At 39.0% G+C, this 26,892-nt stretch overlaps 1 protein-coding gene across 5 annotated transcripts in view; it reads right to left on the bottom strand.

The window, feature by feature from the left end:
- The window catches only part of tbc1d5 (TBC1 domain family, member 5), a 483,468-nt gene that overhangs the window by 208,863 nt on the left and 247,713 nt on the right, over positions 1-26,892 (bottom strand). For all 5 annotated transcript variants that reach the window (XM_039737608.1, XM_039737613.1, XM_039737610.1 and 2 more), the window contains 2 exons: positions 13,089-13,178; positions 5,124-5,198 (listed from right to left, as the gene is read on the bottom strand). In XM_039737608.1, the coding sequence (XP_039593542.1) occupies positions 5,124-5,198; positions 13,089-13,178 (165 nt within the window). The remainder of the gene's footprint in view (positions 1-5,123; positions 5,199-13,088; positions 13,179-26,892) is intronic.

Here is a 26,892-nt window from a genome sequence, read left to right as displayed (position 1 = left end):
GTGCATAACATCATCCGAAGATTCAGAGAATCTGGAACAATCTCTGTGCGTAAGGGTCAAGGCCATAAAACCATACTGGATGCCCGTGATCTCCGGGCCCTTAAGCGACACTGCACCACAAACAGGAATGCTACTGTAAAGGAAATCACAGAATGGGCTCAGGAATACTTCCAGAAACCATTGTCAGTGAACACAATCCACCGTGCCATCCGCCGTTGCCAGCTGAAACTCTACAGTGCAAAGAAGAAGCCATTTCTAAGCAAGATCCACAAGCTCAGGCGTTGTCACTGGGCCAGGGATCATTTAAAATGGAGTGTGGCAAAATGGAAGACTGTTCTGTGGTCAGGCGAGTCCGCGATTCAAGTTCTTTTTGGAAATCTGGGGCGCCATGTCATCCGGACCAAAGAGGACAAGGACAACCCAAGTTGTTATCAACGCTCAGTTCAGAAGCCTGCATCTCTGATGGTATGGGGTTGCATGAGTGTGTGTGGCATGGGCAGCTTGCATGTCTGGAAAGGCACCATCAATGCAGAAAAATATATTCAGGTTCTAGAACAACATATGCTCCCATCCAGGCGTCATCTCTTTCAGGGAAGACCCTGCATTTTCAACAAGATAATGCCAGACCACATTCTGCATCAATCACAACATCATGGCTGCGTAGGAGAAGGATCCGGGTACTGAAATGGCCAGTCTGCAGTCCAGATCTTTCACCTATAGAGAACATTTGGCGCATCATAAAGAGGAAGGTGCGACAAAGAAGGCCCAAGACGATTGAACAGTTAGAGGCCTGTATTAGACAAGAATGGGAGAGCATTCCTATTTCTAAACTTGAGAAACTGGTCTCCTCGGTCCCCAGGCGTCTGTTGAGTGTTGTAAGAAGAAGGGGAGATGCCACACAGTGGTGAAAATGGCCTTGTCCCAACTTTTTGGGATTTGTTGACACCATGAAATTCTGAATCAACATATTTTTCCCTTAAAATGATACATTTTCTCAGTTTAAACTTTTGTTCCGTGATTTATGTTCTATTCTGAATAAAATATTAGAAGTTGGCACCTCCACATCATTGCATTCAGTTTTTATTCACGATTTGTATAGTGTCCCAACTTTTTTGGAATCCGATTTGTATATCTAGGGTGGTCCAGATCTAATTATGCAATTTATATATATATATATATATATATATATATATATATATATATATATATATATATATATATATATATAATGTATATATATATATATATATATAATGTAAGCTGGATTCTGTTCATACTCAAAGTTTTGCTAACTATTATTTCTTAAGTATATTTTGGAATGCATGTACAAACCGGATTCCAAAAAAGTTGGGACACTATACAAATCGTGAATAAAAACTGAATGCAATGATGTGGAGGTGCCAACTTCTAATATTTTATTCAGAATAGAACATAAATCACGGAACAAAAGTTTAAACTGAGAAAATGTATCATTTTAAGGGAAAAATATATTGATTCAGAATTTCATGGTGTCAACAAATCCCAAAAAAGTTGGGACAAGGCCATTTTCACCACTGTGTGGCATCTCCCCTTCTTCTTACAACACTCAACAGGCGTCTGGGGACCGAGGAGACCAGTTTCTCAAGTTTAGAAATAGGAATGCTCTCCCATTCTTGTCTAATACAGGCCTCTAACTGTTCAATCGTCTTGGGCCTTCTTTGTGCACCTTCCTCTTTATGATGCGCCAAATGTTCTCTATAGGTGAAAGATCTGGACTGCAGACTGGCCATTTCAGTACCGGATCCTTCTCCTATGCAGCCATGATGTTGTGATTGATGCAGAATGTGGTCTGGCATTATCTTGTTGAAAAATGCAGGGTCTTCCCTGAAAGAGATGGCGTCTGGATGGGAGCATATGTTGTTCTAGAACCTGAATATATTTTTCTGCATTGATGGTGCCTTTCCAGACATGCAAGCTGCCCATGCCACAGGCACTCATGCAACCCCATACCATCAGAGATGCAGGCTTCTGAACTGAGCGTTGATAACAACTTGGGTTGTCCTTGTCCTCTTTGGTCCGGATGACATGGCGTCCCAGATTTCCAAAAGAACTTGAATCGTGACTCGTCTGACCACAGAACAGTCTTCCATTTTGCCACACTCCATTTTAAATGATCCCTGGCCCAGTGACAACGCCTGAGCTTGTGGATCTTGCTTAGAAATGGCTTCTTCTTTGCACTGTAGAGTTTCAGCTGGCAACGGCGGATGGCACGGTGGATTGTGTTCACTGACAATGGTTTCTGGAAGTATTCCTGAGCCCATTCTGTGATTTCCTTTACAGTAGCATTCCTGTTTGCGGTGCAGTGTCGTTTAAGGGCCCGGAGATCACGGGCATCCAGTATGGTTTTATGGCCTTGACCCTTACGCACAGAGATTGTTCCAGATTCTCTGAATCTTCGGATGATGTTATGCACAGTTGATGATGATAGATGTAAAGTCTTTGCAATTTTTCGCTGGGTAACACCTTTCTGATATTGCTCCACTATCTTTCTGCGCAACATTGTGGGAATTGGTGATCCTCTACCCATCTTGGCTTCTGAGAGACACTGCCACTCTGAGAAGCTCTTTTTATACCCAATCATGTTGCCAATTGACCTGATTAGTGTTAATTGGTCTTCCAGCTCTTCGTTATGCTCAAATTTACTTTTTCCAGCTTCTTATTGCTACTTGTCCCAACTTTTTTGGGATTTGTTGACACCGTGAATTTTTGAATCAACATATTTTTCCTTTAAAATGATACATTTACTCGGATTAAACGTTTGATCTGTCATCTACGTTCTATTACAAATAAAATATTGACATTTGCCATCTCCACATCATTGCATTCAGTTTTTATTCACAATTTGTTTAGTGTCCCAACTTTTTTGGAATCTGGTTTGTAGTAACAGAATGATTGAGGGATTACCAATCTCATTTGAGTCCATTACAAATTCTGGTGATTTATTCTAAATTAATGTAGTAAAATGAGAGCAGGAATAAATCATGTCATTAAAGAACAAATTCCATTACCAGTTATTAAAAGGGGTACACTGGCTTCCCAGGACCGGAGTGTGAGACCCCTGTGATCATACTGCTATCCATTTCCCTCTGTGTGACAGAAAATGGGGTCCAATGTAATTAGATCTTCCTCAATTAACCATTTTTTCCTATAATTTTTTTTATTAAAAATGTCTTTTATTAAGTTACAATGTTGGCTATATACACCATTTACTGGAATGAAAAATGCAATGAATTTTATTAGTACATGTGAAGAATGCCTTGGAATGGGCATGTCATGAGTGATGTCCTAGGCAGTGAGTTCTGAAGTTATTGAATTCATTTCGATTAAATGACGCTTCTGCCCTTATACTTAAGTGCTAGACCAATAGTTCACCATTTACCGTGGACTGAGCCGGTTATTTGACTATAACTCCATTTTAACCATGTAGCAGCTTAGAATATGAATAAACATGTATAAAAGTAAACAATTTACTTTAATTTGAAAAATAATAATTATATTTTTAGAAAATTCTTAAGGTAGGTTTTCCTCAATTTAATAGTAAAGTTTCAGACACAACACCTAAAAAATACATTATTTGTTTTGTATAAAAATACTTTCCCTCCAAAGAAGAACATTTGTGATTGCATTTTCTAATATAAGAAAAATAATACATATTTATATGTAAAGTATTTAAATGGCAAGGTTATGAACATCAGTTCAATTTCATGATGACAAACAATTCCTAAGCCAGGCTGAGCAGACTGTGCCAGTTTTTGGCAGGGAAAATATATCTGTATTTTGAAACAGGCTGCATTTTAAAATCAACCACAACTAATTACTTTCACTCAAAGCAATGTTAGGAATTTTATAAGTAAAAAGAAAACAAGTCCAGGATATCAACTACATCCCTGTACTACAAATCCATGCAAAGAGTAAGGCCTCTGCTCATTGTGAGACATAAGTTATGGTGAGAACTATGAATAATAAAAAAATAATAAAAAGTCTTTGCCCAAGCAACACAAACACATTTTGTCAATATTAAGTCTGTTAGAAAAGTGGATTAAATCCTATTTGTAACTCAATTTCAAAATTATGTCTGAGGAGATCACAGCCTATAGTGGTAACATTAGGCACAAACAGGAACCAGCTTTGGATAGGGCACCATCCATCTCTCAGAAGCTATTCATGAACATACACACCCCACAACGACACTCTCTCAGCACCAATTTGGAGTCTCCTCTTAATGTAAAATATACATCTTTTGGAACGAGGGAGAGAAGCCTAACTGTCCAGAGGAAAAGCCATCAAAAACATTGGGACAAACAGCCATAGCAAAAGCAAATTAAAACAATATATTAAACCAACATCTTATCTTGGTGATGTTCACATCACTAAAATGACATGCATGGGAGGATGGGCTCAATTTAATAACGAATATTTTCCTAAAATTAAACTCACAGATTATTAATCCATGATTAATGGCCAATGACAATTTGATTTAGAAATGAAATTAATTCAAAGGAATAAATATATACTTAGGATGTTAACTCTTGCTTTGATTTACTCGTTCTTTCCACATGCCCAATCCAATAAAGGCCTGAACACAAAGACTCAGGCAAAATCTTCTAAAAATTAGCTGAGCACTTAGTAGTTCATCCTCCTGATGTCTCACCATCACATCTTGTTAGTGATTTTTTTTTATTTAATTCAGTGTCATACATCATAGTCTACCAGTGCCCCAAGTTGCCCTTAAAGTTTCATGTACGTCCAATTCCAATGCGGCTTACAAAATGCTTGCTGTATGTTCTGAGTTTCTAAATCACGATTGTTGTGAGCATCTTTCAGATTCAACTCATTTTATTGGCATCTTTCACCTTTTGACTTCTGTCTATCTTTGCTCTTTGATGTTTATCAAAGGACATTTTTCAACGTTTTGAGAAGGTAGAATTACCTTTTAGAGAATACTTTAATTCTATCCTTTATTTTACTTCTGGTATCCATCAACGGTTAAATAAATAAATAAACTGGAATCCTTACTCCAAACTAGTATTCATCTACACAAAGAAAAGGATAGAAACTTACAATTCATAAATAAATGAACTCACCCCCTCATCCTGTGACAAAGGATTATTGACAACCAAGTCTTGCTGACCAGCAGTTTTTCTTGGATTGGTTATATGCTGTCAAAAGACCAGATATATTATGATATTACTATTAAATTTCATATATATACAGTACATATGTAGTATACATATATATATATATATGAATATATATATATACAGTATATATGTGTGAATGTGTTTGTGTATATATATATATATATATATATATATATATATATATATATACACACACACACACACACATTGATACCTTGAGATACAAGTTTAATTTGTACCGTGACCAAGCACGTAAGTCAAAATGCTAGTATCTCAAATCAGTTTTCCCAACTGAAATTAATTGAAATGAGATTAATTCGTGCCAGCCCCCAAAACACCACCCCAATTTTTTGTTAAATGTTTTCAACATAAGAAAAATGTATTTATAATGAACAAATATTGTATACAAACAAAATAAAACCTAATACATAAAAGAGAATCTAAAGAAATAAACAGATGTTGGCAAAGCTGATTACCGTATTGTAATGTTTTTTCTTTCACTTCACTTTTGCTTAATTTAATTTTCTTCTTCACTAGTTTTGTCACGCTTTCGTCACTTTCATTTGCAGGGCGTTTCAATAGAAACCTGTCCAAGGAGCTTTGTTTAGTCCTCCCCTTTAGAATGTTTCTGAAATGAGTTAGGCAAGTGTCCTTAAATAGCGCCGCTGCACGATCAGTTTTTTTTTTTCAATGAAGTCAAGCAGTAGGCAAATATCATTAAATAGCACCGCTGTACGATCAGTTGTAACTTTTCAGGGTGTTTGTTTTATTTAACGTTCGAAACTTCTTCCCACATTGCAAACACTTCCTTTATCTCAGTTTAAGTGATAACCTCCTCCGCGATACCGATCTCCTGCAGAACCTCCGTATGTTGCTGCGTCTGTAGTTCTGTCAACTCCTCTGTTGTCAGTTCCTCAGAATGTGCAGGGACAAGCTCTTTGATGGCTCATATTTAGAATTTCGGCTCGTTAATCAAGACAAAAAATCGACCTAGTGACGGCTAGTATCTTAAAAAACTCGTACGTTGGGGCACTCGTATCTCAATGTCCCACTGTGTGTATATCTATACTAAAAAAAGGCAAAGCCCTCACTCACTCACTCATCACTAATTCTCCAACTTCCCGTGTGGGTGGAAGGCTGAAATTTGGCAGGCTCATTCCTTACAGCTTACTTACAAAAGTTGGGCAGGTTTCATTTCGAAATTCTACGCGTAATGGTCATAACTGGAACCTATTTTTCTCCAAGTTTGTAGACACGCTCCCACTGCCGTTTGTCATGCACAGTGACGCATACAAGCATATTCATGACTGCATCTACTTCGGAAACAAAGTACGGTGTAAACCTAAAGTTTAAATTAAGTTCATAGACAGGCTGCCGCTGGCGTTGGTCATGCCTTTTCTTAGCACAAGCACAGCTGAGAAGCTTTGATGTATGTGCTCCATAACGCGTGAAAAAATAATGCACTTAATCACACTTTGAATTCCAAGCAAAGGGGAACCTCTCTCAATGCATGATTTCCTGGTACACAGATTACAGTGATGGACACTTCAGAGCTACAAAAATATAAGAGTCGGAAGAAAGCGTGTTGCTAGGACTGACTGGAGGAAAATTTCATTTCAAAAGACTACCCAACGGAAGCCTTGATAAAAGTGTGACACGCTCCCACTGCCGTTTGTCATGCACAGTGATGCATACAAGCATATTCATGACTGCAGCTACTTCGGAAACAAAGCACAGTGTAATCCTAAAGTTTAAATTAAGTTCATAGACAGGCTGCTGCTGGCGTTTGTCATGCCCACGACTAATGCGGGATACAAGTTTAATGAGAGGACGCAGGGTATAAACGAGAGTTTTGATCACTTTGTAACTAAGTTAAAATTGCTGGTGAAGGGCTGTGCTTATGCAAATTCCGAGACACTGTGTTTGTGGGGGGATTGACAGTTAAGGCGGGCGGGGGAGCGATGTCATCCTCATGTCATGTCATTTCGCTCTGAGCTGAGTTCCGCAGCTAACGCAGTCTTGCGGAAGCAACTTTGTCACGCTGCCACCAAATACTCACAGAAAAATCCACAAGTTAATACACACGCTGTCTCTAGAGTTTCTCCACACTCGATGTATTCCTTGCATCCCCTTTACACCCTCTGATCTCCCATTTCAATTCAAATGCCTCAAATTTCCAGTAAGGCTCTGCTTCGCGATGAGAAGTAAGAAGTCTCAGGGACAGACCCAACAAAAGGTTGCCATTGATTTCAGGCAAGATTGCTTTCCTCCTGGACAAAACTAGACGTTGCATTCTCAAAAGTAATCTCAGTGCACAGCTTGGTCATATTACAACCGGACTGCTGAACTGAAAACGTGGTATACGTGGGGATTTTGCTATATACAGTATATAAATATGTAGATATATATGTATGTATGTTTATATATATATATATATGTATATATATATATATATGTGTATATATATGTAGATATGTATATATGTAGATTTGTATATATATGTATATATGTGTCTGTGTGTGTATATATATGTGTATGTGTGTATATATATATATGTATATATGTTTATATGTGTGTGTGTGTATATATATATATATATATATATATATATATGACAGTAACACTCATAACAGTGACAAAACAATTACATTGACAATCATATTACGTTATTTTTAAAATGTTTCCTTTTCTTTTTCATAACTTCTTTAACACACTAATTCTCCACTGCAAAGCGCAGGTATTTTGCTAGTATATATCTATATTAATAAAAGGCAAAGCCCTCACTGACTCACTCACTCACTCATCACTAATTCTCCAACTTCCCGTGTAGGTAGAAGGCTGAAATTTGGCAGGCTCATTCCTTACTTACAAAAGTTGGGCAGGTTTCATTTCGAAATTCTACACGTAATGGTCATAACTGGAACCTATTTTTCTCCATATACTGTAATGGACATTAGCCCGATGGCCATGGGGGGTGGAGCTGCGTGTGACATCATCACGCCTCCCACGTAATCACGTGAACTGACTTTGACCGCAGTACGTAGAAAAGAAGTAAGAGCTCCCAAAAATAAAACAGCAAAGAACCCGTGGATTAAATAAAAAGGCTGCTTGTTGGCGAAGCAAGGAAAAACGACGGCCTTATATGGCGTTTGTTTATAAAACAGTGGAGAAGCTGTGTAAAGGCTGCTTCACAAAAAAACAGCGGAGCGCCTTATATGGGCAGGCAGTCAGCCAAAGAAGGGAATAAATAAATAACTATTATCGTAATAAAGGAACAAAAAAATAGTGGAGAACCCGCGAATCAAATAAAGGAGATGGGTACTTAAACAGTAAACTATGTCTAAAATAGCTACACAATAACTATAACAATCATAATAAACGAACAATAAAACAGTACAGAACCGCGAAGCAAGGAGAATAAAACAGCGGAGAAGCTGTGTAAAGGCTGCCTCACAAAAAAACAGCGAAGCGCCTTATATGGGCAGGCAGTCAGCCAAAGCAGGGAATCAATAAATAACTATAATCGTAATAAGGGAACAAAAAAATAGCAGAGTGCCCGCGGATTAAATAAAGGAAATGGGTATCTGAACAGTAAACTAAGTCTAAAATAGCTACACAATAACTATAACAATCGTAATAAACGAACAATAAAGCAGTAGAGAACTGCAAAGCAAGGAGAAAGGACGGACTTCAACCAATCAGATTTTGAGTTGGTGTCAGTACAGCCCTTTAGCAGGCGTATGGCAACGTCACCGTATTCAGACCCACTGATTGGATAGAAGCTGATATGAGGAAGTCTACGATGCCATTGAACGCACCATAAACGCTACGAGCGAAAGATCATCTTGTGCACTACGGACAATTCCATGCCAAGATTCTGGACAATATTATTTGCCAGACACAGACCAGATTTCAAGACCATGAAAACCTGATGTTTGTCACGCTCCTCGAGCCCCAAAACTTTCGGGAATACAAGAAAAATTTCACGCATGCAGCCTTCTACACTTTAACACAAAAGCCACGGAGCGCTTTTGGATCTGTCTCGGCTAAAAACGGAACTGACTGTAATGTATGCTATGGATGATTTTGTAGGAAAATCTCCCACTGATCTCCTTGACTTCCTTCATCAGAAAAATCTGAATGAGAGCATGGGGCGGCTGTTCACATTGGGATATTTGGTGGTGAGCATTCCCGTGTACACTGCTCTGTCGAGCGGACATTTTGAGCCCTAAAGCGAATTCAAACTTATGTCAGGAATACCATACGGCGGGTTCGCCATTCACCATTAGCTTCGATGAGAATAGAAAGTGAGGTTTTGATGGAACTGAAGCACTCCGATAATCCGTAAGACAGAGTAATTGAACTGTTTTTGAGGAAAGAAAGGACGATGGATTTTGTTTGAATTTTTGGCGAGTAAAATGATGCGATTTTCCTAAATGATATTGCACATTTATGAGTTATTATTGATGTTTATGTGTGTCGCGGCTGTGGCTGCAGTAGAAATGAAGTTGTTCATCCCTGGTTTGTCTATAAAATAAAGGCATTTATTGTGGCTACAAGAGTGTATATATATATATATATATATATATATATATATATACACCCCGATCTACATACTGTCAAATAAATGAAACACACGCCGGGGTGCAACACGAGAGGCTTCGCCTCTAGCGCTGACATCCGAGGTTCGATTCCCGAGACGGGGTGCAGTGAGTGTGTACGCCTGATGAGCCCAGAATTAGGGCGAAACACGTGCCGCGTTTTGTTCGCATTATTTGACAGTAAAACTGTTTCAGTATATTCAATATATATATAAATCAGCTCTTCCCGATTCATTTTACCCTCGCACCTTCTTGCTTTGAGAAGAAGTATGAAAAAATATAAGGTTAACGCAGAAAAAAAGATCACCAATTGAAGGTTTATGAATAATGGATACTTTATTCGCCATCAATGATTAATTTGGTAAAGCCATACTCAGTGTGATCCTCCTTCCATGTTCTAATTTTTTCGCGACTAGCCATGATTACATGAACGGTAAAAAAGTAAGAGCGAAGCAAGGGTGACATATCCAGTCAGGCAGGCGACAGCTCAATAGCTCGAATTTGGATATAAGTAGGTTGTATTTAGTTGACAGAAATATGTTTGGTAGGAATGTAAGTTGAATTTACTCTTTAAATTTCTATGATGAAGAAAAATGTATGCAATGCTGACTAAATTTACCTTTCATTCCTACCAAACATATTTCTGTCCACTAAATAAAAATAAATAAAATAAAATTTAAATAGAACTTGAACAGATACGATATTTCATAATACCCATGCAGCACTACAGTAAGTGCAAGTAAGAGCAAGAGTCATCCATTATTTTTTTCATTTTTCTTCCTTGATGGATTCTGAAATATAGATATATATAGATATGTAAACAACACTCATATCAATGACAAAACAATTACATTAACAATCATGTTATGTTATTTTTAAAATTTTTCCTTTTCTTTTTCATAACTTCTTTAACACACTACTTCTCCGCTGCGAAGCGCGGGTATTCTGCTAGTATACTAATAAAAGGCAAAGACCTCACTGACTCACTCACTCACTAATTCTCCAACTTCCCGTGTAGGTAGAAGGCAGAAATTTGGCGGGCTCATTCCTTACAACTTACTTACAAACGTTGGACAGGTTTCATTTCGAAATTCTATGTGTAACGGACATAACGATCAACACCGTCCGCCATATTGAACTTTCTTATTCATGGGCCCCTCTTCACGAAATTTGGTAGGCGGCTTCCCTGCGCTAGCCGAAACCAATGTACATACTTATTTCGGTGGTATGACGCCACTGTCAGCCGCCATATTGAACTTTCCAACATCACTAATTCTCCAACTTCCCGTGTAGGTAGAAGGCTGAAATTTGGTACTTATTTCGGTGGTATGATGCCACTGTCGGCCGTCATATTGAATTTTTAACGGAAACCGATGTCCGTACTTATTTCGTTGGTATGACACCACTGTCGGCCACCATATTGAACTTTCCAACGTCACTAATTCTCCAACTTCCCGTGTAGGTAGAAGGCTGAAATTTGGCAAGCTCATTCCTTACAGCTTACTTACAACAATTAAGCAGGTTTCATTTCGAAATTCTATGCGTAACGGTCATAACGGTCAACAACGTCTGCCATGTTGAACTTTCTTATTTATGGCCCCATCTTCACGAAATTTGGTAGGCGGCTTCCTGTGCTAACCGAAACCGATGTACGTACTAATTTCGGTGGTATGATGCCAATGTCGGCCACCATATTGAACTTTCCAACGTCACTAGTTCTCCAACTTGCCGTGTAGGTAGAAGGCTGAAATTTACCAGGCTCATTCCTTACAGCTTACTTACAAACGTTAAGCGGGTTTCATTTACAAATTCTACGCGTAACGGTTATAACGGTTGACAACGTCCGCCATGTTAAACTTTCTTATTAATGGCCCCATCTTCACAAAATTTGGTTGGCGGCTTCCCTGTGCTAACCGAAACCGATGTACGAACTTATTTCAGTGGTATGACGCCACTGTCGGCCGCCATATTGAACTTTCCAACTGTCTTTGTTACCTATGGGCGCATCTTCAAGAAATTTGGTGTGCGGGTTCCCAAAGCTAACTGAATCCTACTTACGTACATATATACGTCCATAGCCTGCAGCTCGGTCGCCATGTGAGGTGCCGTTGGGTCCCCAATCCCCATGCCTTCCACGTTGTTGGCTGCCTGCCTATATAAGTCCGTCCGTCACTACGGTCTCTTGATTCCCTTCCTTGCTTCGCCACGGTATTCATGTCTCCCTGCTGATAACTGCAGCCTTTTTATTTAATCCACGGCTTCTCCGCTGTTTTATTGTTCGTTTATTACGATTATATTTATTGTGTAGGTATTTTAGACTTAGTTTACACTGTTCAGGTACCCAATTCCTTTATCGTTCCAACCATACCCCCATTAACATGTCTATCGAGGTGATCACCATCGATCAAAGAACTGTCACTTACCGAGTGGTTTCCATGCCCAGAGACGGAGCCTGCCTTTTCCAATATCTGTGTTACATATTGCACGGCCATGTCAGGCTCACTCTTGAAATCCGGAGGAACATTGTGTCTTAAGTATTGAATGACTGGGACAGGTTCAAGGTGTGGACTGATGACGGTACAGGAGATAATTATACTACACAGGAGCACTATAAGAGTGAAATGCTTAAGCCCTTCACCTATGGTTCTGCATGTGAGTTGATGGCTGCCGCTGAATTGTTCGGTTGTCACTTTCAAGTGTACCGAAATGGCCAAATATTTTACACCTTTGGACAACCACCAATGCCTCTTAAACATCTTAGATTCACAGGTGACGATTTGAGTAGTGGACACTTTGATGTTTATGAATGTTTAAACTCTCAAAAGCTGGATGTGAAGTTATCGATGAAACCGGTTGTATGCTTACAACACTTGACAGATGCAGAATGTCACTTCAACACAACAAGTCCTGCAAATACTAAAGTAATTGAAACAAACCATGAAACTCAAACCAATTATGACAGCAGTGATCCAAGCTGTGAGATTTGAGGCAAAATTGCTTTTCATATGGCCAACTGTATGTTGCATGCTCAAGAGTAAGCTCAGCGCACAGTTTGGTCATACTACAAACGAAGGGCTGAAATGACACCATGGCATACAAAGAGACCCTTAACAAATAATTATTGGTTATCATTGGGTATTATTACTTCACCACTGCAAAGCGTGGGTATTTTGGTAGGGAAAAAAAATATATATATATATATATATATATATATATAAAAATTATATATATATATACACACATACATACACACTGTATATACATATATATATAATTTTATTAATAATGATAAGTCACTTAAACTTACAGTTTCTTTTATTTTCTCATATTGTGCACGTAGCTCCACTGTCTTATTTATCCATTGTCTTTTGTCTTCAGGGAGAACTTCAAGGTAAAGCTGTAAACAGTAAGGAACAAATTAAATTAAGCCTGATAATGTATGTATGAAAAATTTCTGTAGAATCTTTAAACTCATTTATTAAAGTGTAACTATCAAGATCTACTTGTTTATGGCCTTTTATTCTAGTCTTACAATTTCTAAACTTTCATAAATAAAGCTAAAGGAACAGTCAAATAGAATAATAAATGTATCATTTCTTTAAAACAAATTAGAATTACGCACTATTACTATGTACAGTATATAAATCATCAATTATATGAATTAAAAGCCAAAGTTATCAGATAAGCCATATGAGATAACCCATTATGTACAGAAAATGAATAGCATGACATAAAACACAGTACTTGAAAGTATTTGAAATGCTTTTAAGCGCATCTATGCATTCAGAAAAAGATTATAAAGCACTACTCATGGTGAGTGCCTGTTCAGATTTTTTGGAGTTCTTTCTGGAATTCCCTTTGATTTCTAGCCATGAAACTCCTTGAGCCCCAATAAATTTACACTAAATCTTGCCTTCTTTTCAAAATGAATTCTCACAGTGGTATACATGTAATTCTCTCCACTTATTTTATCCATAGCTTCTTAATGTTCTCCTCACTAAATTTAACTATTTGCAATTAAACAGACAAATTATTTTGTTTCTCGTGTACATAAATATTTAAAAATGATTAATAGTGATCACAGTAAAAGAATTTAAATAACACAAAATATATATCCTCTTTAATAAAACCCCTGTGTGCGTCCAGGTGTCCGTGTGTGTGTGTGTCTTTTGTTGAAGTGTGACACGCACGACCGGCATCGTGGACGCACACACACTGGAAGCTGGGCACACAGTGAATGGCGTAGCCGTGGCCACGCATGATAACCAAATAAAGGACAGCATTGCTGGGGAGAGTGCTGATTGGGTAGTCGCGGCCGCGCACATAAAATCCATTGCTGGGGAGACGCCACACATACTGCCCCATGCATATTTACTAACTAACTATGTCCTAACAACATGCCACCCAAAAAAAAAGGACAAGTCAAGTAGGACAAAAGACAAAGACACTCAAATCGTATATAAGCAACATCTCCTGGAAGAACGGTCAGCTCAGCAAGTAAACATCAACAAAAGAAAGGCTGAAAGACAAAGAAAAATACAAGCAAATAGATCGATTGTAAAAAAGAAAATGAGCGTCAGAATATTCCCCGTATTGATTTGGCTCCATCCTCTACTAATTTACCCTTTACCATAAGAAGGCGACAATTTCCAGTTACATTGGCCTTTGCCATAACAATTAATAAAGCTCAAGGGCAAACCTTAGAAAAAGTTGACATTTACTTGCCAGAACCAGTATTCAGCCACGGTCAGTTATATGTTGCATTATAAAGAGTTAGAAGTTTTATAGATTTTGTTGTCAACGTTGTAGATGGTCCTGAACAAGAGTGTTTACAAAAAATGTTGTCTATAATGAAATTTTATTGAAAAATTTCCTGAGGTAAAAAAATAAAAACATTTTCCTAAATATGTTCTTCAGATATTATGTATTACAGATTGTTATAAAGTTTTACATTAAGGCAATATTAATTATACTTACTGTATTGTCATATACGTTTCTATTTTATTTTTAATATTATTTTACTCTAGGCTTCTTGCAAAAATATTTTTAACAAAAAAATTAAGAAAACAAACAGAATGAGGTCAAGGTCCCTTGCCATTTAATATAGACTGTTCCTAATACTGTTCTAGCGCCCGTTATTGTAACTGGCTTAATGTCTAGTTATGTATAATGCTTACATGCATAATTAAAATAAAAAAAAAAACAAAAAAAACTTGTTCACTTTTTTCAAAAAAAAGATGCAAATGCTAATGAAGTTGGCCTGTGAAATGTACTGTTCTAATATCCATTTTAGATTTTGAGAGTTATTGAGACTGCATTAAATTAAAGTCACTGTGTCATATAAAAATAGAATTATTTACATGTATATCTGAATGTACTGTATATTTTATATATATATATATATATATATACACTGTACATACACTGTACATAAAGTAATTTAAATAGAAAGGCACTTACTGCTAGCAAGAAATATATTGTTTTACAATTAAAACAAAATACATGTATTAAAATTAGTCCAGCATTTTAACGCCATGACATTTCAGTGCCAATACAAAACAATTACTTCAAAGGCTTGTCAAACGTTGGAGCTTAATTTTAATTCAATCGGAGTATAAACAAGATAACTTATTTAATCAAAAACAAAAAAAACAATGCTTTTAGATGCATGGACAAAAAAATAAGGAGGCTGAAAAAGGAAGCAAAGCAAGAAAAGTTCAAAGCTCTGAATTTTGTAGTTAGTCCTCAACATTCTTTCATGAACTCTTCGAGAACATTGAGAACCACAGTTGAAGGAAATCTTCACTATCAATTGATTGCTTCTTATGGACCTTTTACGAATCTGGACAACAACTTTTGTGCAAGTTTTGCCAGCATACCTTAGACTGGACATGAAAAGATACTTGCAATGACCAAGTCAAATCTAAAACCTACATCTCAAGAACAAGGAGAAATCAGGATGAAAAAGTGCCCCCCTTCAAGTAATAATAGAGGAAATAACAAAATCGTCAGATGCAAGACACCAGATATACCGCTCGAAAAAAATGATGAAGATGTTCCTTTCTTTACTAAGCATTGGAAACAAGGAGGTGCGCTGCCAGAAAATGAGAGCAGTCTTCGTTAAACTCATTTGCCCTATATCTTTGACCATCATATGGATGCTGTTCTTCGAAAGATTCGTGCCAATAAAATTTATGTTGTAGTTAATGAAACCACTGATAGCTGAGACCACATAGTTCTCAACATAGTGATAGGTGAAAAAACATGTGGCCAATAAAACATATGGTCAGTCTTTTATGTAGGCAGTTCTAATTATACATGAAATTATATTTAACCGGTATTAACAGTCTTTCCTGTAGAAAAATGTTATTATTGAATGGCACACACTGGTTGTTAACGTGTTCCTTTTTAAAAATTAACAACTATGTTTATGGATTTAATAAATGTATTGCCTCGTGGTGACGAGCGAGGCATGCAAGGTCCATATTTGACTCTCCTGTAGTAAACCTGGCACCTACACACCTAGGCACAACAGCAGGCTTCTCCTCTGATGCAAAAAGTCGTTAAAAGTGGGTCTCTCATTCTTTTTCTCTGTTTAATTCCCGGATTTAATGTCTTGAAGATTAGTTTGCTTTTGCTTTGTAAATAATAATTTTAAGATATGCAGTAGATGAAGCTACAGATGTAATTATGCATGTTTTCAATGCATAAACATTTAAGGTTTAAGAATCATTACAAATAATTTATGTAATTACAATTACAGGTACTAAAGACCAGTACTTTTTGGCAGATGTTATCTTTATGGAGAACTGCAACTTTTCCACCTTTTCACAGGCAGCACTTCAGTCCCTTCACAACAACCAGATGAATTTTAATGATGGACAATGTACCATACTGTCTGAAAGCACACCAGGAAGTTTTTAAAAGGGGTTATGCCTAACAGTGTACATTCAACCTGCTTGTGTCATGTGCATCAGTTTGGTGGGAGAAACCTAGCAGCACTATAAATATGTTAGTGAGGCTGCATCACTAGTGGTGTGGGAAAAGTCTATCTTCTTCAAGAAGCCTGCCAGGAATAGCTGGTCCAAATCATAAGGGTTCCTCATTGAACATATTCACCTCTACAAAATGTTCTTTCTGGCCAAGAACACATCAGCTCAGGCTGTAACAAATATTCTAGACCCTAAAAGTAAAGTTTACCTTCATCTCAGAAGGATGCATAAAACTAGTAACAGCTCTTATAATTATGAAGGGTATTCACTGTCCTCCTGGAGTCTCAGCATACAGCATCGTGGAGGATCTGGGCTCTGACCTGATGAATGGAACTGCAAAATAAGATTCAGTTGAGCTAGTGTGCGGTTTCATTAAAAGGAATATAAAGTGCCATTTCATCGTTGTTCGTTTTGTGGTAGCTGTTGCTACTTACAGGAAAAAAAAAACAAAACATAACAGGGGCTCACCACTTGTAGGAGGGGCCAAGGAGGTCGGGTGCAGTGCAAGTTGGGTGGTGGCCGAAGGCGGGGACCTTGGCGATCTGATCCTCGGCTACAGAAGCTGGCTCTTGGGACGTGGAATGCCACCTCTCTGAAGGGGAAGAAGCCTGAGCTAGTGTGCAAGGTCGAGAGGTTCCGGCTAGATATAGTCGGGCTCACCTCGATGCACAGCTTGGACTCTGAAACCAATCTCGTTGAGAGGGGCTGGACTCTCTACCACTTTGGAGTTACCCCCAGTGAGAGGCACCGAGCGGGTGTGGGCATACTTATTGTCCCCCGACTTGGAACCTGTTCATTGGGGTTTACCCCAGTGGATGAGAGGGTAGCCTCCCTCCACCGTCGGGTGGGGGGATGGGTCCTAACTGTTATTAGAGCATATGCGCCTTACAGCAGTTTGGAGTACCCACCCTTTTTGGAGTCCCTGGAAGGGATGCTAGAGGGCATGCCTTCTGGGGACTCCCTCGTACTGCTAGGAGACTTCAATGGTCACGTGGGCAATGACAGTGAGACCTGGAAGGGCGTGATATGGAGGAATGGCCCCCCCCAATCTGAACCCGAGTGATATTTTGTTATTGGACTTCTGTGCTCATCACGGATTGTCCATAACCAACACCATGTTCAAGCATAGGGATGTTCATATGTGCACTTGGCACCAGGACACCCTGGGCCTCAGTTTGATGATCGGCTTTGTGGTCATGTCGTCAGATTTCTGGCCACATGTCTTGGACAATCGGGTAAAGAGATGGCCGGAGCTGTCAAATGATCACGACCTGGTGGTAAGTAGGCTTCGATGGTGGAGGAGGATGCAGGTCAGGCCTGGTAGGCCCAAACGTGTTGTGAGGGTCTGCTGGGAACATCTGGCACAGTTCCCTGTCAGAAGTAGCTTCAACTCACACCAACAACAGAACTTCAACCACGTCAAGCTGAAGAAGGAGTCCTACCGGACCCATTTGTCCTGTGGGACTCTGGAGGCAGCTAATAGGTACCAGCAGGCCAAGCGGAATGCGGCTTCGGTGGTTGCTGAGGCAAAAACTCGGGCATGGGAGGAGTTTGGGGAGGCCATGAAGAACGATTTTCAGACGGCTTTGAGGAGATTCTGGTACACCGTCCGGCGTCTCAGGAGGGGGAAGCAGTGCAGTGTCAATACTATATATGGTGGGATGGTGCGCTGCTGACCTCGACTCGGGACGTTGTGGGTCGGTGGGGAGAGTACTTCGAAGACCTCCTCAATCCCACTAACATGCCTTCCAATGAGGAAGCAGAGCCTGGGGATTCGGAGGTGGGCTCCCCCATCTCCGGGACTGAAGTCACCGAGGTGGTTAAAAAAATCCTTGGTGGCAGGGTCCCGGGGGGAGGGTGAGATACGCCCGGAGTTCCTCAAGGCTCTGGATGTTGTAGGACTGTCTTGGTTGACACGTCTCTGCAACATTGCATGGACATTGGGGAAAGTGCCTCTGGATTGGCAGACCGGGGTGGTGGTACCCCTCTTTAAGAAGGGGGACCGGAGGGTGTGTTCCAACTACAGAGGGATCACACTCCTCAGCCTCCCTGGAAAAGTCTATTCGGGGGTTCTGGAGAGGAGGATCTGTCAGAAAGTCGAACCTCGGATTCAGGAGGAACAGTGTGGCTGTTCGGTCCCTGTACAACTGGTGTCAGAGCTTGGTCCGCAGTGCTGGCAGTAAGTCCAGTAAGAATTGGACCGCCAGGGCTGCCCTTTGTCACTGATTCTGTTCATATCTTTTATAAACAGAATTTGTAGGTGCAGCCCGGGTGTTGAGGGGGTCTGGTTTGGTGGACTCAGGATTAGGCCACTGCTTTTTGCAGATGATGTTGTCCTGTTTGCCTCATCAGGCCATGATCTTCAGCTCTCTCTGAATCAGTTCGCAGCTGAGTGTGAAGCGGCTGTGATGGGAATCAGCACCTCCAAGTCTGAGACCATGGTCCTCAGCTGGAAAAGGGTGGAGTGCCCTCTCAGGGTTGGAAGTGAGGTCCTGCCCTAAGTGGAGGAGTTCAAGTATCTCGGGGTCTTGTTCACGAGTGAGGGAAGAATGTAGCGTTAGATCGACAGGCGGATCAGTGCGGCATCTGCAGTGATGTAGGCTCTGCATTGGTCTGTTGTGGTGAAAAAGGAGCTGAGCTGTAAGGCAAAGCTCTCAATTTACCAGTTGATCTGAGTTCCTACCCTCACCTATGGTCATTAGCTATGGGTAGTGGCCGAAAAAATGAGGTTGCGAATCCAAGCGGCTAAAATGAGTTTCCTCCGAAAGTTGTCTGGGCTTTTCCTTAAAGATAGTGTGAGAAGCTCAGTCATCCGGGAGGAGCTCAGAGAAGAGCCGCTGCTCCTCCGTATCGAGAGGAATCAGATGAGGTGGTTCGGGCATCTGATCAGGATGCCTCCTGGAAGCCTCCCTGGTAAGGTGTTCCGGGCACGTCCAACCAGAGGAGGCCCCGGGGAAGACCCACGCTGGAGGGACTATGTCTCCCGGCTGGCCTGGGAACGCCTCGGGATTCCCTCGGAAGAGCTGGAAGAAGTGGCCGGGGAGAGGGAAGTCTGGGCATCTCTGCTCAAGCTGCTGCCCCCGCGACCCAACCTCGGATATGTGGAAGAGGATGGATGGATGGATGGAACATAAAAACCAAAAAATCCAAATCAAGGAAAAATAAAATGGTGAAAACCAAAAATCAAATAAAATAAAATGGAATTTGTGAAAAAATAAAACAGATTCCATACATTACTACAGTTGCAGAAATGTGATGGTGTTTGCAGCCTGTCTCCTAAATTCCTGTTATAGAGATAAGACTCATTGAAAAACACAGCACTTAGAGGGCTTGCAAACCTTACTTTTGAATGGAACAATGACTGCAATCTTTCTTTAGAGTGGTTAGAAGCTTGATAAAATTGAGAAAAAATTCATGGTACATTATCAACTTCCAGAGAAAGTCAGTCAATACAGCTGGCTTTGCAAACAGGTGAAAAAAGAAAAAAAAGACACAGATTGCAGAACCTAATATATTGGCTGATATTGGCTGTTTGAAAAACAGGTAAGCATGTGATACTTTGGAAATGTTAAAGTATAGGGTGGTCCAGATCTAATTATGTAATTTTCATTACGCTATAACTTATTAAGTTTATTACATAGAGAATTCACAAAAAATTATTTTTGTTGCCGATAGATGGCAGCACATGCCCTGCATTTCAAAATGGTGGGGAGACGGTTGTCAGTCGAACAGCGGGTACGATGTGTTCACATTTCATAATTGCATAATTAGATCTGGACCACCCCGTATATTGTAATGTCATCAAGTCTGACATCTCCTCTGATTAGAACATCAGCTTTAGAAGAGCTGCTTTAGATATTAAATTATTCCAGCAGTAGCAGCATTGTGATGTGTAAAAGGCAACTCTGTGAAATGTGGAGTCCTGCTTCAGGCAGCAAGTTACATAAAAGTTTAGAGACAGGAATGTGGTGTATTTAGAGACCAGAAGCTGGGGCAGCAGTATGCTTTATAACCAGAACATATGCAGGCCAACCCATGGAGAATAAAACAAAACACCTACAGAATATGAAATGTACTTCTATGTGGATGAACAGCTTCTGTTACCATTGTTTGACTTAATTTTGTGTTTGCTGCCATTGCTGATTAACTCCCAATTTTAGGAGTTTGATGTAACAGGACCTATTCCAGAAGCATCCTGTGCAAGACAGAAATGAATGTTGAACTGTACACAGTCCATCAAAAGACCCACCCAAACACATTTATTTAATACAATTTCTGTTTGTCATTTTGATCTCCTTCCAGTAATCTGGATGACTGATTTATGCGAGGACGATTCCAGTTCGGCGCGAAGACGATTCTTCATGTCGTCAGTTTGCACACTTCTCGATGGTCCGGGATTTTTTGGGTGATTTTCTATGTAATAAACTTAATAAGTTACAGTGTAATGAAAAGTGTATAATTAGATCTGGACCACCCTATACATCAAGCTGTGACTGTCCAACTATTCTGCTGTCTTATTAGTATCTTGTTTGCTTTATGCACTTATTATTGGTAAATACTGTAAAAGGTGACTGAACGATAATCAAAAACAGCTTCTCTTGTATAGAACTCAAAAAATATATATAAATGAGTAGGTATTAATGGTTCTTAATTTTTATTAAAGCATACAACATGATTTAAAATCAAGAATATCAAAACAGAGCCACCAAGAGCTGCAAATTTTCACTTCAAGTAAGGAACTGTGATAAATTAGTACATACTACCCAATATTTAATTGAAAAATATACTTTATGACAAACACACACAGCTGAAAATAACATACAAAAAATTATGAATAACAAGCCATTCAGTCAATAGGTATGTATTTACTTAAATATTTGTAAAAATATCAAATTAAGATATGAAGGTCTCAAAAGTACTACTATGCATGTCATTGCTTTCTTATTTCACATATCTGTTGATCTCTGCATGAAGAAATAGTTTTTTAAATTGAGAGCAAAAATTACCGTTAACCAAGGCCAACAGTGTTTGACAACCTTAAGAATAAGGGGGATGTGCAGGACTGCAGTAACTACAGGGGAATAAAATTGATGAGCCACAACATGAAGTTATGGGAAAGAGTAGTGGAAGCTACTGTAGGTTAAGAAGTGAGGTGATGATTAGTGAGCAGCAGTATGGTTTCATGCCAAGAAAGAGCACCACAGATGCAATGTTTGCTCTGAGGATGTTGATGGAGCAGTTTAGAGAAGGCCAGAAGGAGTTGCATTGCGTCTTTGCGGACCTGGAGAAAGCATATGGCAGGGTGCGTCGAGAGGAGCTGTGGTACTGTATGAGGAAGTCGGGAGTGGCAGAGAAATACATAAGAGCTGTACAGGATATGTACGAGGGAAGTGTGACAGTGTGAGGTCTGCGGTAGGAGTGACGGATGCATTCAAGTTGGAGGTGGGATTACATCAGGCATCGGCTCTGATCCTTTCTTATTTGCAATGGTGATGGACAGGTTGACAGACGAGATTAGACAAGAGTCCCCGTGGATGATGATGTTTGCTGATGATATTGTGATCTATAGCAATAGTCGGTAGGGAGCAGGATGAGGAGACCCTGGAGAGGTGGATATATGCTCCAGACAGGAGAGGAATGAAGTTCAGTAGGAACAAGTCAGAATACATGTGTGTAAATGACAGGGAGGTCAGTGGAATGGTGAGGATGCAGGAGTAGAGTTGGCAAAGGTGGATGTGTTTGAATACTTGGGATCAACAGTACAGAGTAATGGGGATTGTGGAAGAGAGGTGAAAAAGAGAGTGCGGGCAGGGTGGAATGGGTGGACAAGAGTGTCAGTAGTAATTTGTGACAGACAAGTATCAGCAAGAGTTAAAGGGAAAGTCTAAAGGACGGTAGTGAGACCAGCTATGTTATATGGGTTGGAGACTGTGCAGGAGGTGGCAGAGTTAAAGATGCTAAGATTTGCACTGGGTGTGACAAGGATGGATAGGATTAGAAATGAGTGCATTAGAGGGTCAACTCAAGTTGGATGGATGGAAGACAAAGTCAGAGAGGTGAGATTGTGTTGGTTTGGACATGTGCAGAGGAGAGATGCTGGGTATATTGGGAGAAGGATGCTAAGGATAGAGCTGCCAGGGAAGAGGAAAAGCGGAAGGCCTAAGAGAAGGTCTATGGATGTGGTGAGAGAGGACATGCAGGTGATGGGTGTAACAGAACAAGATGCAGAGGACAGAAAGATATGGAAGAAGATTATCCACTGTGGCAATCCCTAATGTGAGCAGCCAAAAGAAGAAGAAGAAGTAGTTTCTTTTTTTGGTTTTCAATTATTGTCTAAGTTACAGCTATTGTTACGGGGACCAAAATAAGGGTTACACCAGCGAAAGATTTATGGGTGTACAGGAAGTCACATGCTTTTCAGTTTCTAGATCAAAATTCCCAGCAGCAAACAAAGATGACTAATTCCACCCTGCCTCCACACTATAAAAGTGCATCCTTCTGCTGTTCTGTCCATCTCATGTCTGGAATTGACTTCTTCTCGATTACATCCCTGTGGAAGAATGAACCGGTACAGATCTAAAAACACTTTCACCCCAAATGAAAAACCTATACCTACAATGAATGGCACCTCAAAACACCTGCTTGTATTATTTTTTAGACTGTGTTACCCATTCTCTGGAAGATCCCTTTGGCTGAAAATTGCATATGAGCATTAACAACCAGAAAACACAATTATTTTCTAATCTATTATTAAACTATATATAGTTCTTTTTTGTTTTGACTAATCTTTAGTCACATTACCACAAAAGGCAGGTAATGGAATACATTTAAACATATTTGATATCTCTTGCCCTAGGTGTAACTTCACCAACTTTCCTCTGTATCCGTGTGTTTGAACCTCTGTTGCCCGGTGCTGCCTCTCTCGTGGGCATCCCTGTAAAGTCTGTTTCTTAGACTATCATTTTCACATGCCTGGCTCACGTCCTTTGCGCTTTTATACTTCACATCTATGAGAGTGACTTTCAATGACATCTCTAAAACCAAACTGACTGGAAACACACACAAAGTCTTTAACATTTTATTAAGTCGTACATTAAACAGCTTCACGGTTTAGTAGTGTTTAATAAATTGAATTGTGCAGTAGTTTCCTTGTACCTATTTATGCTATAATAGTGTTAATATTTTTTTACAACAGCACTCACTGTTAAAGGTGTCCAAATGAAAACTGTTTTTAATTAAAAGCACAAAAAATGCTACAGCATAAGCTATACTAATAACAAAACAAGTAAAGGAAGCAGCAGTAATCCTGTGCAAGAACTGAAAGTCAAAACTATAATGGTGAATTTTCAGATCTGAGTTTTTTTCATTTGCTACTTTACCTTCTCTAAATGTAAAACATCAACAGCCTCATATATTTCTAAATCTAACAGCCTCACACAGTTGTTTGCACCCAGAATTCTTTACAGTGTTTCATAATGCTGCAAATAAAATTACATACATTAAGGCATATTGTTTAACTGTTGATGGCAAGTGCTATTTTGGTAAAATAAAAAGTAAATCATAACAAAAAGATGCTTACAGTATGTGTTATAATCTTTTAAATTATTTCCATTTCATTAAAATTGCTTTTAAAATAATGAAATGACAAATAAATGATCAATATGAGATATAATAGACTATACAGTTAGCAGCTACACAGGCAATATGCATTGCATTAAGTTATTACATTAACAGTTTCTGTTTTATATAGTATTGAAAAAATAGATAAAGATGCTGTGCATTCTTATACTAGATGAGCATAAATGGATTTATCTTAATGTAGTTTAAATGTAAAGACCTATGGTCAGCACGGACATAATGAGCACATCTTTCTCCATCAAATATTGTAATTATTACTAAGATAGCACATTTGATGCAAATCAAAACATTGGCTCAAATCTGTATCAAAACTGAAATAAGTTGATACTAATTTCTCTAGACGTGTGCACATAGATGAAGTTTTACTTTATATAGTGCCAAGCTCACAAAACAAAAACAATTTTGAAATACATAGAGTAAAAGAGTTTGCCTGGTTGACAAGGGGCAAAGAGGCAGAAATAGTACACATAAGGCACAAGAAAGGAGAAGTGCCAACCATAGCCACACAAAGAATCTGAACCTCAAACTAGCATATGGTGAATTTCTCTGCATGCCAGTGCAGATAAAAGGAGACAGCTGAATGAAAGCTCTTTTGGTGCAAAAGGTGCCCCAAGTTAGTGAAAGGGCACAAGAAATACACAGAAAGAGAGAGAGTGGGAGAGAACATGAGGGACTGGTGGGAATCGAGCAGACGGCCTCCCCCTGGATTGGCAGGTGGCAGCACATTATCCCAAATGGCATATGAGAGATCCTGTTGCCTAAAACAGACACTAGTCTGCCTGGAAGCTGCCATGGAGCATTTTCTCTACAGTACACTCAGCACAACCCTGGAAATGACTGGTGTCAACTGTGATAATGCCAGTTAGTTTGCTACGAAGTCTTGATTTAGGAGATGCATTAGTGGAACTTTCACAGACAAGCAAGAAGACAGGACAGAAGACAGGGTGTAATGAAAAAAGAATGCAGCAGAAGGGAAGAAGAAGTGTGCTATGTAGCAGCATCAATAGGTGAAATAAAGCAGAGATTAACATCAAAACCTTCAGAAATACAGGTCCACTGGGGAAGTGGGAATATCTTATGTTCACTCCCTTGGTTCATCCCTACTTATTATGTTTTTTGTAAGGTCACTTTTTACATTTATTTTAGACTCTTCTGCACTGAATAATGAGTTGTGAAACATCTAGGTGTTATTTCCCTTAATAAAACATAAAAAGTATAAAAATGATGCATAGGATTCTGAAATCAGCTAGTTTATGACCCAGGAAAATGACAAGAATCATAAATTAGTGGACCAAATTGGCAAATTTCTGATTTAAACTAGTCCATATATTTTTCATTTGAAACAATTATTTATTCAAATAATAAACATAATGTTTTTGGTTAATACGAAATGAATATAATGTGTTAATGCAAACACATTAGACAGTCAAAGAACACTAGTTTATGTTTATTCAAAGCAGTAATCTTTAATTTTTAAGTCAGTAATCATTTAATAGTTAAAGCACAGTAAATAGGATTTATTTCTTGGTAATAATCTAGCAAGTTGCTTTAGAATACCATAATATAATTAGCAACATGAAAGAAAGACCAAAGAAACTATTAATGACTGGAAGCTTTGCTCTGCCCCCTAAAAAGTTTCATATTTTCTATTTTCTTCCCCAGTTGACAACGAGTCACATAACATACTGTAATTGAATGAAAAACTTTTCCATTTGTGTACACTCCATACTCTTCACTGAGACCAGCTGGAATCATATGAAAGCAGGAATGCATTATTAAGTGTAAACTCATTAGGTGCCAAAAGCCCTTGTTACTTTATTCAGATAAATTAGAAGCCTTTAGTAGCATATTTTCTGAATGGTAAAGGAAGAAGAGATGGAGGCTGAGGAAAGTAAGTAACTTCAAGGGAATGAAAAGGTCTCTGCTGCCGTGCATTCTGGTCGTTGTGCCCTTGAACAAAACCTTGGAACCTGTGTGTTCTCTGTGATTGCCAACAGGTCTGCAGAGGATATTCTATATTTGTGAAAGATCATTTTAATTACTCGATGATTTATGCGCCATCTGTGAGGGAGTATGATTTCTCACTTCGGAATAACTATATTTTAAATTAATGCAATTTCAAGTTAAAAAAAATCAGATTAAACTTAAATCTTTTGGAGCTTGTGTTTCACACATCTGGTTGATTAGAATTTTTTTTTATTATTATTATTTTTGTTCCAGTGGAGACTCCTCACAGAGTATAAGCACATCAGTAAATCTTTCAGAGAAACTTCAGCTTTAATATTTGGTGCCTTTTCATTTGTTATGCATCATTATCAATAATTTGAAAAATGAACAATGGATGTGTGCCACAATTACACTAAAAGGTAATGCTCCTGCATTTCTACTCATCACTTCAGAATGTCATGTGTCAAGTTCTAATAAGCTTTATTATAAGGAAAAATATGCACAATCAAAAAAGAAATCACAGTGACTAATAAA

This window comes from Polypterus senegalus, chromosome 15 (genome assembly GCF_016835505.1).
Source record: "Polypterus senegalus isolate Bchr_013 chromosome 15, ASM1683550v1, whole genome shotgun sequence".
NCBI lineage: Eukaryota > Metazoa > Chordata > Cladistia > Polypteriformes > Polypteridae > Polypterus > Polypterus senegalus.
The sequence above is the reverse complement of the archived record's forward strand: the minus strand, read 5'-3'. Positions and strand labels throughout refer to the sequence as shown.